Genomic DNA, 16,509 nt, shown 5'->3' on the forward strand with positions numbered 1-16,509 from the left:
CTGGCGGTATGTTATGAGGGTGTCATGAATTGCGGTGGTGTGAGGTGGTGAGGTAGACGCCAGGAGATCCAGGTAAGTGAAATAAAGAATATTTAATGACAGAAACGATCCAGAAATGTAGTCCAACAACCAAGGCAGCACTGCAGAGCGGAAACCAGGGCTCTTCACAGGTAGCGACAAGGAGAAACGAATGGACTGACACAACATCAGACAAGACGCCAAACGAGACGAGGACCCGACAAAGACACAGACACACAGGTGACACTAAATACACAGGAGGTAATCAGGGAATGAGAAACACCTGGGAGTAATTGAGGAGAGACAGGACAACGAAGAGACTCAAGGACACAGAAACTCGAAAGAAATACACAGGAAAAACACGGAACATGACAGAGGGTTTGATTTTAGTTTTCCTGCTTGTTCCAGATAATTTAACAAGATCAATCATTCTGTCCCCAAAAAATGTAACAAACACAAACATCAGTTCTTTTTGTTTTGTAATAAAAACAAAACAAAACAAACAATTAATGAACCAATGTTATATGAATGTTAATAATGATTATAATAAACATTTAGATAATAATGAGTGTTTCTTCTTCAGATGAAGGTAGAACCTGTGGGTCAGCTGTTGTGAACTGAACAGAATGGCGGAGGGCTCGAGGAGAAAGGCTGCAGTCCATCCAACTGATATGAACTTCAGAGACAAGAGGTCAGATCAGCATCTCTAACTGTCCAGGATGTTATTGTTGTCAGAACTCAACACTAAAATCACTAAGTCATCTTTATTCATAGGGAATATTCATCACCAACACCAGAATCTGATGCAGAATCTGGTTACAGCAGTCAGTCCTTCCGGAGTGACAGGTCAAAAGATTTTAATATGGAACTTAGACCAGACCGACCGTCAGATGTTGAGAGGTGAGTTGGATCTAAATCTTGTGACTGAGTCAGTTTGAAATGTTTTATTCAACAAGTGTTGAGTGGAATTTTAAAGGAATATACATTTAGGCTCTGATTAGAACCTAAACTTGGAGTGTTTAGGATCATTGTCCTTCTGTAGAACTAAGTGACCTTGATCTGAAGGTCATGAAGTGATGGCTATTCTTTGTCAGAAATATCTGCTAAAGAGCAGAATTTATGATTTCATCAGTCACAGAAAGTCATCCAGTCCCTGAAGCAGCAAAGCATCATACTGTTTGTCTGCTGGTCTGATGGTCAGTTTCTGAAATTCTAGATCGTATTTAGTTCAGATGTAAAAACCTATAAACATTCCTAAAATGTTCCACTTGTTTCTCTTCAGTCCACAATATATTTCCCAAAACCCTGAAAGATCATCAGAAATGTTTTTTGGGTCAATCTGAGAGACGGGTCTTTGTGTTCTTTTGGGTCAGCAGTGGGGAACTCTCCCATGGAGGCCATTTTCTCTCTCTTAGTATTGATTCATGACCTTTGACCTTAACTGACACAGAGAGGTCTGCAGAGCTTTAAATGTTGTTCTGGGCTCTTCTGGTACATCCTGGGTCAAGCCAGATTTATTAATTCTGCCAAATATATAAAAACAGAAGAAAATGAAAATGTAGTTTCTCCCTGACCCACAGGGAGTGTTACAATATGAAAGACAATCACAACAATACAGATAAATAATAAAAATGAACTAAAAACATGGTTATTTGTGTAAATAGTCTATAACTGCATCCTTATAAGTTAAAATTTCTGGAGTTGTTTCTCTATGCCTCATTTTTTTTATTTAGTCCTAAAAGTGGTCTTGAAGAATTAAAAAAAACATAGATATATTTTTATAAAAATGAGGTGGATGAGTAGGTACATTGGTTCTAGTGAAAAGGCAGTAAATATAAATTTGTGTTTTTAAAAATTAGACTAAATGACAAAATAGATCTAGTCTATGATATTTAACAAATCAAACAAATATTTCAAAATGGTGAAACATATGACCAGTAAGAGAACAGAGTTTAACAGAGTTTCTTTATCAACTCTTAATCGTTTTCTTCCTCTCCTCCTTTCTTGTTCTGCTTTATACTTGTAAATGTAACTTTGGTTTTGTTTCAAAAATGAAGTTTGATTGAAAATGGACGTTTCTCAGAAAAATGTGGTCAGTCACCTCAGTCTTTCTCTGCCTGTCCTGCAGGTAGATCTAGGGGTTATAGATCTATATGCAGGAGCTTTTATTATGAGGTCACAACCACCATTTTTGATAAAACACAGCAGAATATGCAGAACATTTTTTTACAGAGCAAGTTCTTTGTAAACAGTTTTTGAACTATGTATGTAAGAAAAGAAAATGACTGTAAATAACATCTTGTTTTCATGTTTAGGCTCTCAGAAGAATCAGACTCTTTTGTATCTGAACTCAGCAATTTGTTCAAGAGTAACAGGTTCATGAGAAACAAAGGTAACAGCTGGAACCTTCCTGATGATCGAACAGGCAGAGTGTAAGTTAACACCAGTCATAATAACCAACATTTCTGATCTGATCACAAACTTGTCAAATGTCTTCTACATATTTATTCAGATGATTCTGTAATTTACTGCTATTTACACTCAATTATTTGAATCTCTACTCTCTGCTTTGGACCAAAACTAAAGAAGGTAGAGGACTTTAAATACTCAGCGTCATTGATACAGAGCAACGAAAATAAAAAGAACACAGATTTTTTTTTTTTATTCTTTTCAGAGAACTTCAGTTGATACCACCCAGGGTTAAACTCTCGAGGTAGTGTCTAGTTTCAGTTATCTGAGTAAAACTTGTTTTTACAACAGAAACTAGTCATGTTTCTGCCTCAGAAGATGGAAGCTTCTGATCGCAGCTGCTTTCTACCTGTACTAGACGATGATGATGTTGGATGTATCTGTGCTCCAACCAGCTGTCACCAGTCCTTTACTCCAACACTGAGCTTTAAGATTTATTGCTAGCTACAGCCACCTTCCCACCACTGACAACAGCATGCTAAAGCTAGTTGTATTCTAAAGCTAGTTTTATTCTAAAGCTAGCATGCTTTCCCTGAATGTGAGGTTCTACATCCACTGGATGACTCTGGTTTAAATTAGAGCTGCACCGATTAATGCACCGGTCTTTAAAAATCCTGACCTGCCAATTCTAATTTTGGCCAATACCATTTTTTTCTTGTCTGAAAGGTTGCTACATATAGCAAGACAGTAGCTGAGTTGATAACAGTAGAGTGACTATTATTAATCACAAATGTGCAGACATGACCTGGTGGGCCGGTCTGTCAGTCAAACCTCTCAATGTCTTCTTCTGCTCTCAGCGCAGAGCAGAAGAAGACGGTGGCTGATTTTTAGACCTCTGCCAAGGTAGATATAGTCAGGAGATAAGATTGGCTTCACATGTGAGTATTGGCCGATCACAGATCTCCTGCAAATTTTAAGCACGTAGAAGTTTTAGAAATTAAAGAAATCAGCATCAATAAATCAGCGCGTTCCTGATTTAAAAGGGTCTCATTGACTTGGTTCCTACTTATTGATGCTCTTTTCTTTGGGGAACTGAAACTGAGAACTGAAGGAGGAAGTCCTTCAAAGTGTCCAATGTTTTAAATTTTCAACTATTTCTGTTTTTATCTTTTTTGTAATAATTAGTTCCACATTTGAAACTAATTATTGTCAAATTGATTTCACTTTATTTATTTCTAATGTATGTTTTGTGATTGTTTTCCATCTGTCCCCTTTGTGAAAGAGGTCTTGATCTCATCTTGTTTTAAATGGTTAAATAAAAAAAAAAAAATCAAGATTTCATGTAAGAAAACAATATGGCTGTAAATAATATGCTTTCACATTTAGGGACCCTCAAGGATCAGACTGTTCTTCTGAGTATAGCGATGCGTCTTTTAGGAGCAACAAGTCTAAAGACGCTGACCGTGACTTTAATAGTCACCCTCCATTTACACCTGAGTAAGTTTCCACCAGACACTGAAACCTGCTATGCATATATGGAGCTATAGAAACCTGAACCTGTTCTCAATTTAGGATTAACAGATTAATGTAAAAATACCTTAATATGTGTTGCAGTTAATATAAATTCAGACTAATTTTTACTCTGACAATCTGAATTCTGTTTTTCACTGCAAATTTTAAACACATAGGAGTTTTAGAAAAATGTATGAGGAGTTCCTACAAAGCCAACAGGAGGTGGCACGCCAAAACGAGGTTATACGCCAACGGAAAGATTTAATACGTAGGCGGGAAGATTTAATTCGCCAACAGGAAGTCATACGCCAGCAGGAAGATTTATTAAGCCAGCAGGAAGATGTATTACGCCAACGGGAGGATTCCCTACGCCAGCAGGCAGTTCAGCAGGAGAACCAGGAGGCCCAGTGGAAGATACGGTAATAATAAATGCTGTGGGTGATAAACAACATTTGAACTGTGGAACGACTCATTCACGTGGATTAAAATGGTAAAATATTACTTAAAATACCCTTCAAGTTTATTTGAGAATCCTATATATTGGAATATATTCCAATATATTTTCCCCAATATGTTTTCTGTTGTATTTCATGTAAATACAACACATTATTTGATATTTTGAAAATATTTCACAATATTCAAATGATTGCCACTTTTCATATATTGCAATATATTAAACATGAATACTTAAATGTATGTTTTTATATCCTAAAGTAGATTTAATTTTATACTTATGAATATCTACCATCATGTATTTCCCATATATCATTTATATGGGAAAATGTATTGTGATATAAGTAAAGACATAGTGTCACATGTCTGTCCAATATATGGTAAATTTATATTGAACATAATATGGAAATGTCAATGAAATATATGTAAAGACAAAATAGAATATACTAAAATCATATACAATTACATAAAAACATGTAATTGATAGATATCTCACATTTCCATATAATTTTACAACATAAAATGTAATATATTTTGTGATATGTATACACATACTATTCTGTCCTCACATAGGTGTACTGGACTGCATTAGACAGATGGCAAACAAAAATACTTCAAACGTTGAGCTGAAGTACTTCTGAGCTTTAATGAAAAAAAAGCATAACAAAAACACACATGAACATCTTGCATGTCTCAAGTACACACATTGCTACATGCTATTAGAATTTTAACATGTAGTGCTACGAAGGCTGAACAGGTTTAACATGGTTAAATCTTACACAAAATCATAAATAGCAGACAAACAAACATTTGAGTACAATAACACACTACTTACGGACAAAGATACTGGAGGCTTGAAGAAAGGTTGAAACACTGTCTCTCTGCCACGTTGCAGGCCAAAAACGCTGGACAGTAGTGATGTGTCGGTCGCGAACGATCCGGCTCTTTGAAGTGAACGACTGGAACCGGCTCCACAATGGGAGCCGTTTTAGGATCCTATTTGGGAGCTGGGTTTTTTTCTACAGTATATCGCTGTCTCTCCGCCTCCCTGTCGTTGTGCTTGTGCTCTGCAAGTGCCAGAGCCGATAGTTTTTCCCCACATCGTTTTTTTTTTTTTGTCCTGCGGTGCCTCGCTGTCTCTCCTCCTCCTTCTCCCTCTCCTTCGCGTTTTGCTCTTCTGCCAGTGCTAGAGCGGAGAGTTTTTTTTCCCTCGGTCGGTCCACTGCCCTCATGTCAAGCTTGTGCTCCACACATCTGACCAATCACACATAGTTTCAATTAATAATGTGGCGGGAAAACACTGAAAAAAAAAGTTTATCTCCACTTTTTTTGTGGAAACGGCAGGCAATTGGCCAAGCTGTATAGCGTTCGTCGGCAGGTGTTTATGCACAGACACTCACTCAGCGGTCAAGAAGCACAGAAAGAAGGGGAGTCAGTGTGAGAACTGAATAGGTGAAAATAAATGAGTGACAGAAAACGGAGCAAGATTTGGACTCATTTTAATGCTACATCAAGCTCCAGGGCAGAGTGCAGACTGTGCAAAGTCAGCATTTCCTATCGTGCAGGCTCGACAAACAACCTGCACAGCCACATGCGGACATCACACGCATCGGTATTGCTATAGCATTGTTATGCGGCATTTTTACTCATCATAAGTGCTTAACAATGTCAATAATGAAACAAAATATTATAAAATTAGGTTTAAGCTATTAATTAATTAATAATGTCAAAAATATATATGGGGAGCCGAAAGAGCCGCCTCTCCACAGTAAGAAGAGCCATTAGAGCCGCATCTCGAAAAGGAGCCGAAAATCCCATCACTACTGGACAGACTGAATTTGAACAAAAACAAAACCTAATTTAAATCCTGCCATAAGGGGGCAGTAAAACAACAGAAAATAAATACTAACTTTTCTAAGAAATCTTCTGAGTATCACAATACACATACATTCTATATTCATGTTTAATACCTTGCATTATATTACACAAATATTTCATATATACATGAAATTTAAAACTATATATTTTTAATTACATAATTAAAAATTATGTAACATAAGTTATACTACATATAATAATTTATGTTACACAGGGGTGCAACTACATACTTTGTGAAGTGTATGAGAACATATCATCGGCACCCCCCCCCCTCCTCCTCCTATGACATAAACTTGTACAACTCATATTTAATTAAGTATCAATAATAATAAATGTACATATATATATATATGAATAAATTGCTGCCTACAGGGCAATATTTCATCATTTAATCTTTAAGTGAGCCAAAGAGTCACTTCCACCAGCCTCTAGAACCACCTGTGGGCTGCAGGTCTGAGGCATTTTGTTAGCATGTTTTCTATCATTCTTATAGCTTGTTAGGAAGCCTGGTCCAAACTGGCAACCCACATTAATAAAATGGTGAAATAATATTGACCACAAAACACTATTTATAAAAGATCAACGTTTTTCCTACACAATCCTAACAAACGCTTTCAATGTCAAACATAAACGGTTTCTCTTCTAAATATTTATTAATTTATTTATTAATCTATTTGTATGATTTGTTCTTTAAATTGCCATTTATATTATTTTTCGGTCTCATGAAATTATTGAGGGATGAAGAGACTGATGTCTGGTTCTTTAGGTCTGCGGTCTTCCTTTCCTGACCTATTCTGTCTGAGATCAAACAACCCACTGTGCGCCACTGAATATCGCCGACACATTTTTATGGAGTGAAAATATTCTCAAAATATCTGTGCGTGTGTAATACTGGATTTGTAACTTGTGTAAGCATCTTTGTGTGTAGTGTGGATAGTTATGTCTGTGAAACATGATTTGTAAACCGTAAAAAGAAAATATTTGTGCAACATTTATTCATTCATTCTGGGTATTTCATGCAACATATCTGTGCTTAAAGAAGAGCAAAAGAAAACTGAGGCCTTGAAGCAAAGGTACTTCAAGACGTTAACAATAAGTAACAGTTTCTAAACTCTGTTTAGAGTTAACTCTAAAAAAGTTAACTCTGAAACTTTTCAAATTTTCAAAGGAAACCTATCTACCATTGCTAAAATAGTTTTAATAACTATTCATAAAACATCATAGCTGACAGTAATGAGGACTCTAAATTATTTGCAAACTCAGTTAAATGATTTACCCTGCAGTTACTTTTGTTTCCAACTTGTTAAAAGTAGAAGTTAAATTTACACAGACAAGGGACTAAAATATCCAGCATGAGGCCCACAACAAAAACTGAGATTAAATTGAGGTTCCAAGTAACATCAGGACAGCATAGTGAGTCAATGACTATAAAATAAAATGGACCCATTGTGTTGAAATAATTTTGACCCACTGATTTTATGGTAATGGAAGAGTTAAGTTCAAATGACTAATCATATTTATTTCCTGGTATTTTCTACTCACATCTTATTTATTATATCATTTGTAAAGATGTGGTATTTACTCAAATGAAAAAAACAGATTTACCCTTTAACTAACTTTTAAAACTTTGACAGAACAACCAGCCAGAGGAAAAATATTTTTGGTTTGTTAAAACTAAAATAAATGTATAATTTTTGTAGGATCCATGAGAAGGAAGTTGCTCAAGAAAAGCATAAACTGAGGAAAGTATTTTCCTAATTTAAATTTTAAGATAATGTATTCTATAGTTACTATCAGCTCTAAATGATGGCCAAACGTGCTCAGATATCAGCTACCCAATACAGCTAGATGATTAAATCAGCAGAAATAATCAATGAGATTGATTATCAGACTGTGGCCGGTGTTTGTTCAGTTGATGGTTTTGCATTGATTCAGGCTGAGCTGCTCATTTTACTCCACAGATCTCTGAGAGACACAGACAAGGAAACTGAAGCTCTCAAACGAATGTATGTTACATCCAATGATTTAAAACATGAAATTAACTTTTCAATGACTGTGAACTGATGACACACCTTAAGATGAATATCTCTGTTGCTTTTAAACAGAATAAATGAGAAGGATGAACAGCTTCAATGTACAAAATAAATACATAAATTATTTTATTCATTCATTCATTCATTCATTCACTGTGTGTTGGTTTTCATTGGTTGTATTTTACGTCACAGATCAGCATTTAAAGAAAAGCAAATGGAGACTGAAGCCTTGCTGCAAAGGTAGTTTTTTTGACACTTTGTTGCTATGAGATCTTAATAACACCTGTAGGAAGATCTTATTTACCATCCATGTGATGGTAAATAAATGACCATCACATGGAGTTGATGGTCATTTATTTATGTTTCTCTGTTCTTGACAAAAGCAAAAACAGTAAAAATAAAGAACAACAAAAAACACAAGAAAACTAAAACTCTGTTGAGCTCTACTGTCTTGCACGCTGAGAAAATGAGTTGTTATGAATGTTGTTAAATAAACAATTTGTCTTTAAAATTTAATGGTCTCTACCTTGAAAAAGAATCTTAAAACAGGACTTTTCAAGAGTTTGCCATTTGTCTATTCTTCGTATTTTCTTGAAACATTGTGTGGTTACATTGAACACATTCTGATGAACATGTCCACTGCTTTTACAGAGTTCGTGAGATGGAAGCACAACTTCAAAAATCAAGGTAATAAAGCACAAATGGAGCTGTCACATGTGAGGTGGTTGATAAAGCGACCTTGACACTGGATAAATAGAAGTAAACAGCTTGTACAGGGCACCTGAGCTACTAGTTGTTTCAACATGGTCCATGTAGCTGGAAATCCCTGAAGAGTCCAGAAGTTTAATAACATGGTGCTTCCATATACTGTAGTAGGAGAACATCAATAACATGCAATGCAAATGATCTGTAAAATATTCTACAAAATTAATCCAGAAGACCCACTGTCTTGCTCAGCCTGTAATGTTTTAAACAGTGCAAACTTTTTATGCTGCTTTTGTTCACCAAAAGATCTGCTCTGACAAAAAAGGAAGATGAACATGAAAAACTGAATCAAAGGTAGAGTTAAAAAAACATCTGAAACTTTTTAAAATATGTCTACATTCATTTTTTTCAGCTCAATTTGTTTACCTCAGTCTAACTACAAATTTTCTTGATCCATCAAAGGTAAAAAAAAAATACAATAAATCACATTCACAGCAATAGTGACTCATTACACAGCCTTGTGGTTCACCAGTATTTATAATTGTGGTTAAGAAGCTGTGATGGTCTAACTAAATATGATGGAACCTGCTGGTCAGAAAGTCCTATAGTCAGCTACAGATTGAGGTTTTATCAATGTGGTGATTAACTTAAAGTGGATGACATTATTAAATGCAGAACTGAAGCCTGCAAACAGCATTCTAGTGTTATTGTCCAGATGTGAGCAAGCACACTGCATTATAGATGCTGGATGTTCAGATCCTCCATTTTGCAGTGGGCAAGTTGATGAACATTCAGGGTTGGGGTGAGACAGAGGCTAAGATGTGCCAGAACCAGCTGCTCTAAACAATAATTGATCAGGGTGGTGAGTGCTGCTTTGATACTAATACAATGAGGTGATTTGAAGCAGCTCATCATAACAGCATGGGGGGGTCAGGATGACAGTCTGTCAGGACCTCCACTAACTCGCCTGTAGAAACTTGTCCAGGAATGTCAGCATGGTCTGCAGTGTTAGGTCCATTATTTAAGAAAATTTTATGTTTGTTATCACAAATTACTAATGGTATGTGATTTATCCAAACACCTCTGCATTTTAATATCTACAGTTTTCAAGCCCTTTACCAACAGCAGAATCACAATGCAAGGTGAGCAATTATGTTTTAACATTTTCAATCAATTCCTCACTGCAATATCTGAATCTATCAATGCACTGTCTCCAGTCTGATGCACTTTAAGTCAAGTCAGGTTGATTTGTATATCACCTTTTAGCAACAAGGCAGTTCAAAGTGTTAAAAGTGATCAAATCATAATTAAGCAACCAATTATAAAACAAGCAATAAGCATTACAATTTTTCAAATGCCATAATCATCAAATATATTTGAAGACTCAGTACAATACAAACAAATCTAACCTTATATTAAAAGTGAATGGACTAATAATAATTCATGAAATAGTCAATGAAATTGTCTGTCTTATCTGACTGAGGTCAGTGTTTTATTCTATTAGTATTGCAATAAATCTGAGTGAGCTGCTCATTTTACTTTCTTCTTTCATTTTCAATGACTGTGAGCTCATGAAATACCTTAAGATAAATAACTCTGTTGATTCAGCTCTTCCTACTTAGATTATCATACTGTACCCTGGATCTGCCTCTCAGTATTTTAGATGGACCCTCAACACAACCAACTGAAGCTTTTCTTACAATGGGAGGCTCTTACATCATAGCTATAGACTTTGGGACTGAATACAGCGGGTATGCCTTCAGTATAACCTCCAGAGGAGATGAAATTGATCCTCGTTGGAAGGTCTGGGGTGAAGAAGTTGGCCTGGAAACCCCAGAGACTCCAAACTGTATCCTTTTTGATAAACAAGAAAAGTTTATGAGCTTTGGTTATGTAGCCAAGGAAGATTACTCTTCAAAAAAGGGCCAAGAAGCAAGAGACATGTTCTTCTTTGACTGCTTCAAGATGGCACTATATGACAATGTGAGTAAAATTCAACTAATCACTAGAGGTAAATGACTTCAAATAAAATTATTGAATATAATATTGAATATAAACCTATAGGCAGAATTTGTGGTTGATTTACATTTTATTTTTATAACCTTAAAAAGTGTTGAGCTTAAAACACAAACACTCATTATAACCACACTGCTTTAGGAAATCAACAGAGATCTGATGATCAAAGCAGCCAATGGGAAGTCGATGAAGGCGCTGAAGGTTTTTACAGAAGCTCTGAGATTCCTGAAGGATGATGCTTTGGAAACCATCAACTCCAATGTGAACGGGAGAAAGTTCATTCCCTGTGACTTCACCTGGGTCCTGACTGTTCCTGCCATCTGTGATCTTTCAGCTAAACAGTTCATGAGAGAAGCTGCAATGCAGGTAAGACTAAAGTATTTCACTCAACACATAATAAAAATTTGATTATATTCATTTGAATATTTTGGGTTTGCTTATTCTAAAAGAGACAGTCATGTTATTGATTGCAGGCAGGCATTGTGTCAGAGGGAAATCAAGATAAACTGGTCATTGCACTGGAACCAGAAGCAGCTTCAGTCTGGTGTAAGAAGCTTCCATCAGACGGTTTCATCACACAGAATACCAGCAGAAACACCCTGGACCAGTCTCCAGGAACTCAGTATATCGTTGTCAATTTTGGTAAATGCTTACCTTTGTCTTTATGACTGAATGCTCGAATAAATACAGAATTTACATCAAAATTGTAAAAATTCCCCGTTTTGATCCAGGTAGAACCATTGACATCACTGTTCATGAAGTCCTGGAAGGAGGAGCCCTAAAGGTGCTGCACAAGGCATCTGTAAACGACCTGGGAGGACAAAATGTGTACAGAAAATTTAAACAGTTCCTCAGAGAAATATTCTGTGATGGAGTCTGGGACAAATATGAAGAAAACTACCCTGGTGAAGTTCAGAAAAGAATGTATGACTTCAGACTTTTCAAAAAAGGGGATAAAGATATAGAAATCAGCTGCCCATTTAACCTGGGAAGATTGGCTCAGACTAAAAAGGATATTGAAAAGTTTTTTGAAGGAGTTCAAGGAGCTTCCTGGGATGAAGGATCGATCAGAATCTCCAAAGAGAAACTAAGATCTTTCTTTGACGAGAGTCTGCAGTGGATCGTAAAAAGTCTAGACAATATTTTAAGAAGAGGTTACAGAATTGGGTACATTCTGTTAGTCGGGGGATACGCTGACAGCCAGATTCTATGGAGACACATTACTGAAGAGTACATTGATGAATGTGGAGTTCTGTGTCCATTTAGGCCACAGGAAGCGATCCTGAAAGGAGCCGTGATGATTGGGAGAAACCCGGCAGTTGTAACATCCAGAAAAAGTGCCTTCACTTATGGGCTTGCTGTAGCTCAAAGGTTTGATGCGTCAAAACACAGGGCAGACAAAAAATTCACAAATCAAGATGGTGAGTGGTGTGATATTTTCATGAAACTTGTAGAAATTAATGAGGATGTTGGCTGGAACCAAACCAAAAGCTTTAGCTTGTCTCCAACAAGCTCCACACAAACAGCCAGAAGCTTTTATTTTTATCGCACACAACATAAAAGTCCAAAGTATGTGGATGAGGAGGGAGTAGAGAAAATTGGTGGGTTTGTACTTGACTCACCAAACACTGAACGTGGCCTGGATCGTGAAGCCAAACTGAATATCAACTTTGGCTTCACAGAAATGAAAGCAACGGCCACAGACATCGATTCAGGTTCAACAAAATCTATCAAGCTCGACTTTATGAGGAGGTGAAAACTTTTCACCTCCTCATAAATTCACAACAACATCTGGTGGCTTTCATAGTAATTCACTGCTGTTTGTCCAAACAGGGAACAAACTGTAAAACAATGTAATAGAGAAACAACAAATTGTAACATTTATCATATTTTAAAACAAATAGTGTAAAATCATCTGTGATACTGACTTTTGATCACTGTATGTCTGTAAGTTTTCCAATAAACTAATCGTGTTTTACATCTAAACCTCAGTGTTCATGTGTTTAAATATTATATTTGCATCAACCATTTTGAGGCAACAATAGAACACAATATAATCACATAAAATCAAAGAAACATGTGAAAACCATGTAATATATATTCTTTAAAATAAATTATTTGCTCTTTAACTATTTGAAATGTAGTTACTGCTGGTTATGGATGCATATGCAATAATCCGTTTTCTGTCACCTTGCTGCTGACACAAGACAGCTCCTATATCATGTGTTGGGAAAATTATTATCTAAGTTAATTTAATTATGAGTTTATTTGAAAGGTTATGTTTTCATATTATTATTCTTTTGTGTTGGTTACTTGGCTCCTTTTGTGGTACATTACCTGCCTCCCCTGACCGAATGTCATTGGCTTCACCCTATGCCCATTTCTACCTCAAAATTATTTTGCTATTTTACAATAAGTACAAAACCTAGTTTTGATTACTCATTGTAAGGTGGATCATTATGCATTACGTTTCCACCCAAGACAACAAAACAATGTAGAAAAAAAGATAATATTTAACAGTTGTGCAAGCAATGCAACACTAAATGTTCTGGTCCTTGTTGAGTACAAAACTAAACTTTTTTGTTTTGTGCTATTGTAAATATCTTCACAATATTTATTGATTTCACAACAAGAATTTACAACCCATTAAATCAGGAGATGTCACGGTGTATTGAGTTTTAGTATTTGGGTTGGACAGGGTGTTGCAGGATCCAAAAGTACATGTTTGCATTTCAATCTGGATAGACTCACACAGAGAAAAATAGCAGTTAGAAGATTTAATGGTACAAATTCTTTGGTGCTCGAACCCGGCAGAAGACTTTTGAGCTTAGGATCACCAAGGGCAGGTGATCGATTCCGGCGAAGCTCAGGGTAGTCTTCCCCCGGGTCCAAATACTGGTGGTGGACTTGGAACCTTAAGCTGAAGGAACGCCGAGGGAGCCAGGAAGGTGTCCGTCGGGATGGAGATGGGGAGGAGGCGGGTCGAAGCGCTGCTGATGAGCAGGTAGACCCAAGGTAGGTTGTCCTTTTGAAGGGATCCATGAACGACGATTGGCTGGTGCGGCGCTGTGCACCGGTCCTGATTGGCTGCAGCGGGGGCGTGGTGAGTGGATGATATGGATCAGCTGTGTGTTGTCTCCCAGATTGAATTTTCGCCTAGGCTCCATAACAGATGGATTTATACCAAACCGATGTTCAAAACCACACCTAAGGACCTAAGGAAATATTTTTGAATAATTTCTATTTTAACAATTTTTCACTTTATCTTTATGAGATAATAAAATGAGTATAATACATTTGACCGCTGAACTAAGTAAAACTTTAAGTATGTAAAACTTACTCTTATACAGAGTTGTGCCCTAAGGAATTGAGAAAAGATCACAAAAGTTGATCTATAGATGGTGCTATTTTATTGATTTAATTTGAGTAGACTTTCAAAAACTATGCTAATTTACAATATGTGCATGAAGAAACTTAGTTTTTGGCAGTAAAGCGTTTATTGAGCCTAACTTTAGAACAGTTTAAGACTTGTCACTAGTTTTCATATCAAGGGAAGTGTATGTGTCCCTTTATAGCCTGATCTAATATTAGGGGACTGTAACCCACGTGACCGCCACGCCCCAACCACCTTCCCTTTAAGCCGTCCCTTTAACAGCTGGGACCCTCATGTGTATTTCCGGGTTTCCACTGTGCTGCTGCTCACTGTTGGTTGTGGCGTTGGTTGTTAATAAAACAATCTCAAATCTCCAACTCGACTCATCGCTGAACGAATTCATCTCTAAAACTCGAGGATCTGCGGTGAGTTAAGTACCATCTGAACTTGACGTTGTATCAGCAATACTAGCGCCGCTAATATATCCGCTGCAATACTCACCAGGTTGGGCTTTGTTGATGCCTGGTTTACCTTCTGATGAGAACAAGTAACATCCACTTCCTCAGACAATCCGTTACTCGACGGTGAGTAAATATTCATCCATATATGATGGGGCGTTATTTCCGCTGTGCGCCGCCAGTTAGCATTAGCTACCAACTCGACAATCAGTTGCCACATCAGCTCAGTCCACTTACTAATAACTTACTTAATAAAAAGTCACACTGTTAGAGCCGAATTAAAGGCCACACCTTTAATATTTAAAGGCTTCTCTTTCAACTTTAGATTTGATTATTTTTCATGATTTCTTTGTTTATTGTTGTATTCCATGCTGGTGCATCAATGAAGTCTGGTACCTAATATGATTTTGTTTATAGCTACTTTGATCAATCACATTCTTAAAGTTGATTGATTTGATTTATTATTAGCTGTTCGTAGCGACTGCTAATTACCTTGAGAAATTTTGAACTTGAATTATGAAGTGCACTTTTCTTTTTAAAAGGATTTTTTGTTTTCTCTCATTTTTATAATATATGAAGTGGTTGTCAATACATAGCAGTATGTATTTGTTTTTTTTTTCCCATTTAGCTTATATAAATATAACATTTATATATGAACTTAATGTATGTTTTCTGGCCTTTTAGGTCAGGTTTTTTTTCTCCCCCTTCATCGACTCGCTTGCTGACGGAGGATGGCGAGCTACCCACACACCACCTGGTGGTAGGAAAAAGAAAGACACTCTCCACACAGGAAAACCAAACAACACTTTCCATACAGGCAACAAAATAAACTCTAAGGGAGTATCTAAAGGAAAAGAACAATTCTCCCGTTGCTCTTGGACTTTTGAACTACATTTGGTTTTGAAGTATTATTGATTATTTCATTTTTGGTTTGTTCTTTTTCCCCGTCCTTGTTTCTTTTGAACAATTTCTCTTTGTTTAGTTTTTGCTGTTAGTATTATTATTATTATTATTATTGTCATTATTATTATCATTACTATTTCCACTGCAATAAATGGCAATATAAACAAAGCTCTTTGCATCAGTTGCATCAATTATCCACCAAATCATGACTCCATGCCGTACCTATTTCTGATTTTATAGAGTGGTTAACACTAAGCCCTGCAGTCAGACCTGCGCATTTAAGAAGAGCGTTACAGGACACTTTAAGAAGGTAAAAGTTATTTTTCCAAAATGGCTTGATGCATTTTCATGAAACTTCTATCTTCAGGATACAACCCTGAGACTTACTGGTAATTATTGATCAAAGTGGAAGAAAATTATGCACAAAAATGGAAGTCTAACTTGTCATCTTTGAAAAAAATCTAAACAGGAATTTTATGATTAATTGGTGGTTAGATTTTTTTATTTATTTTTTAATCGAAAACCTAGTACTCCTAGTGTTAAAAACACATTGAACATGTTATTCCTCTTACATAACCAAGTGAGAATATTTGGGCAAGTTTTAATATTTTTTGCTTTTATTATAAATGTATTAATTTGTATAACTAAACTAAATAATTATGGTTGACAATTTTCTCTGAAAAAAGCAATCTTTTGACTTTTTAATATCTTGATGTTATTATGTAGTCATGGTTATTTGAGAATAATTTGT

At 36.2% G+C, this 16,509-nt stretch overlaps 1 protein-coding gene and 1 long non-coding RNA gene across 6 annotated transcripts in view; both read left to right on the plus strand.

Annotated features, from left to right (window-relative positions):
* LOC116723457 (heat shock 70 kDa protein 12A-like) overlaps nucleotides 1-16,509 on the plus strand; it is a 131,278-nt gene that overhangs the window by 579 nt on the left and 114,190 nt on the right. The window contains exons 2-15 of one of the 5 annotated variants that reach the window (XM_032568399.1): nucleotides 602-709; nucleotides 793-918; nucleotides 2,334-2,450; nucleotides 3,814-3,924; nucleotides 4,116-4,358; nucleotides 7,971-8,012; nucleotides 8,232-8,276; nucleotides 8,496-8,543; nucleotides 8,955-8,990; nucleotides 10,112-10,150; nucleotides 10,664-10,991; nucleotides 11,166-11,390; nucleotides 11,498-11,666; nucleotides 11,756-13,010. In XM_032568399.1, the coding sequence (XP_032424290.1) occupies nucleotides 645-709; nucleotides 793-918; nucleotides 2,334-2,450; nucleotides 3,814-3,924; nucleotides 4,116-4,358; nucleotides 7,971-8,012; nucleotides 8,232-8,276; nucleotides 8,496-8,543; nucleotides 8,955-8,990; nucleotides 10,112-10,150; nucleotides 10,664-10,991; nucleotides 11,166-11,390; nucleotides 11,498-11,666; nucleotides 11,756-12,780 (2,619 nt within the window). In that variant the 5' untranslated portion in view covers nucleotides 602-644 and the 3' untranslated portion in view covers nucleotides 12,781-13,010. Of the gene's footprint in view, nucleotides 1-601; nucleotides 710-792; nucleotides 919-2,333; nucleotides 2,451-3,813; nucleotides 3,925-4,115; nucleotides 4,359-7,970; nucleotides 8,013-8,231; nucleotides 8,277-8,495; nucleotides 8,544-8,954; nucleotides 8,991-9,314; nucleotides 9,363-10,111; nucleotides 10,151-10,663; nucleotides 10,992-11,165; nucleotides 11,391-11,497; nucleotides 11,667-11,755; nucleotides 13,011-16,509 lie in introns of those variants that run through there. The other 4 variants (XM_032568398.1, XM_032568400.1, XM_032568401.1 and 1 more) reach the window with 4 other exon arrangements.
* On the plus strand, nucleotides 14,626-16,269 carry LOC116723483 (uncharacterized). The gene is made up of 3 exons (XR_004339990.1): nucleotides 14,626-14,822; nucleotides 14,902-14,981; nucleotides 15,540-16,269. It is a non-coding gene; the product is annotated as an uncharacterized LOC116723483 (long non-coding RNA).

This window comes from Xiphophorus hellerii, chromosome 7 (genome assembly GCF_003331165.1).
Source record: "Xiphophorus hellerii strain 12219 chromosome 7, Xiphophorus_hellerii-4.1, whole genome shotgun sequence".
NCBI lineage: Eukaryota > Metazoa > Chordata > Actinopteri > Cyprinodontiformes > Poeciliidae > Xiphophorus > Xiphophorus hellerii.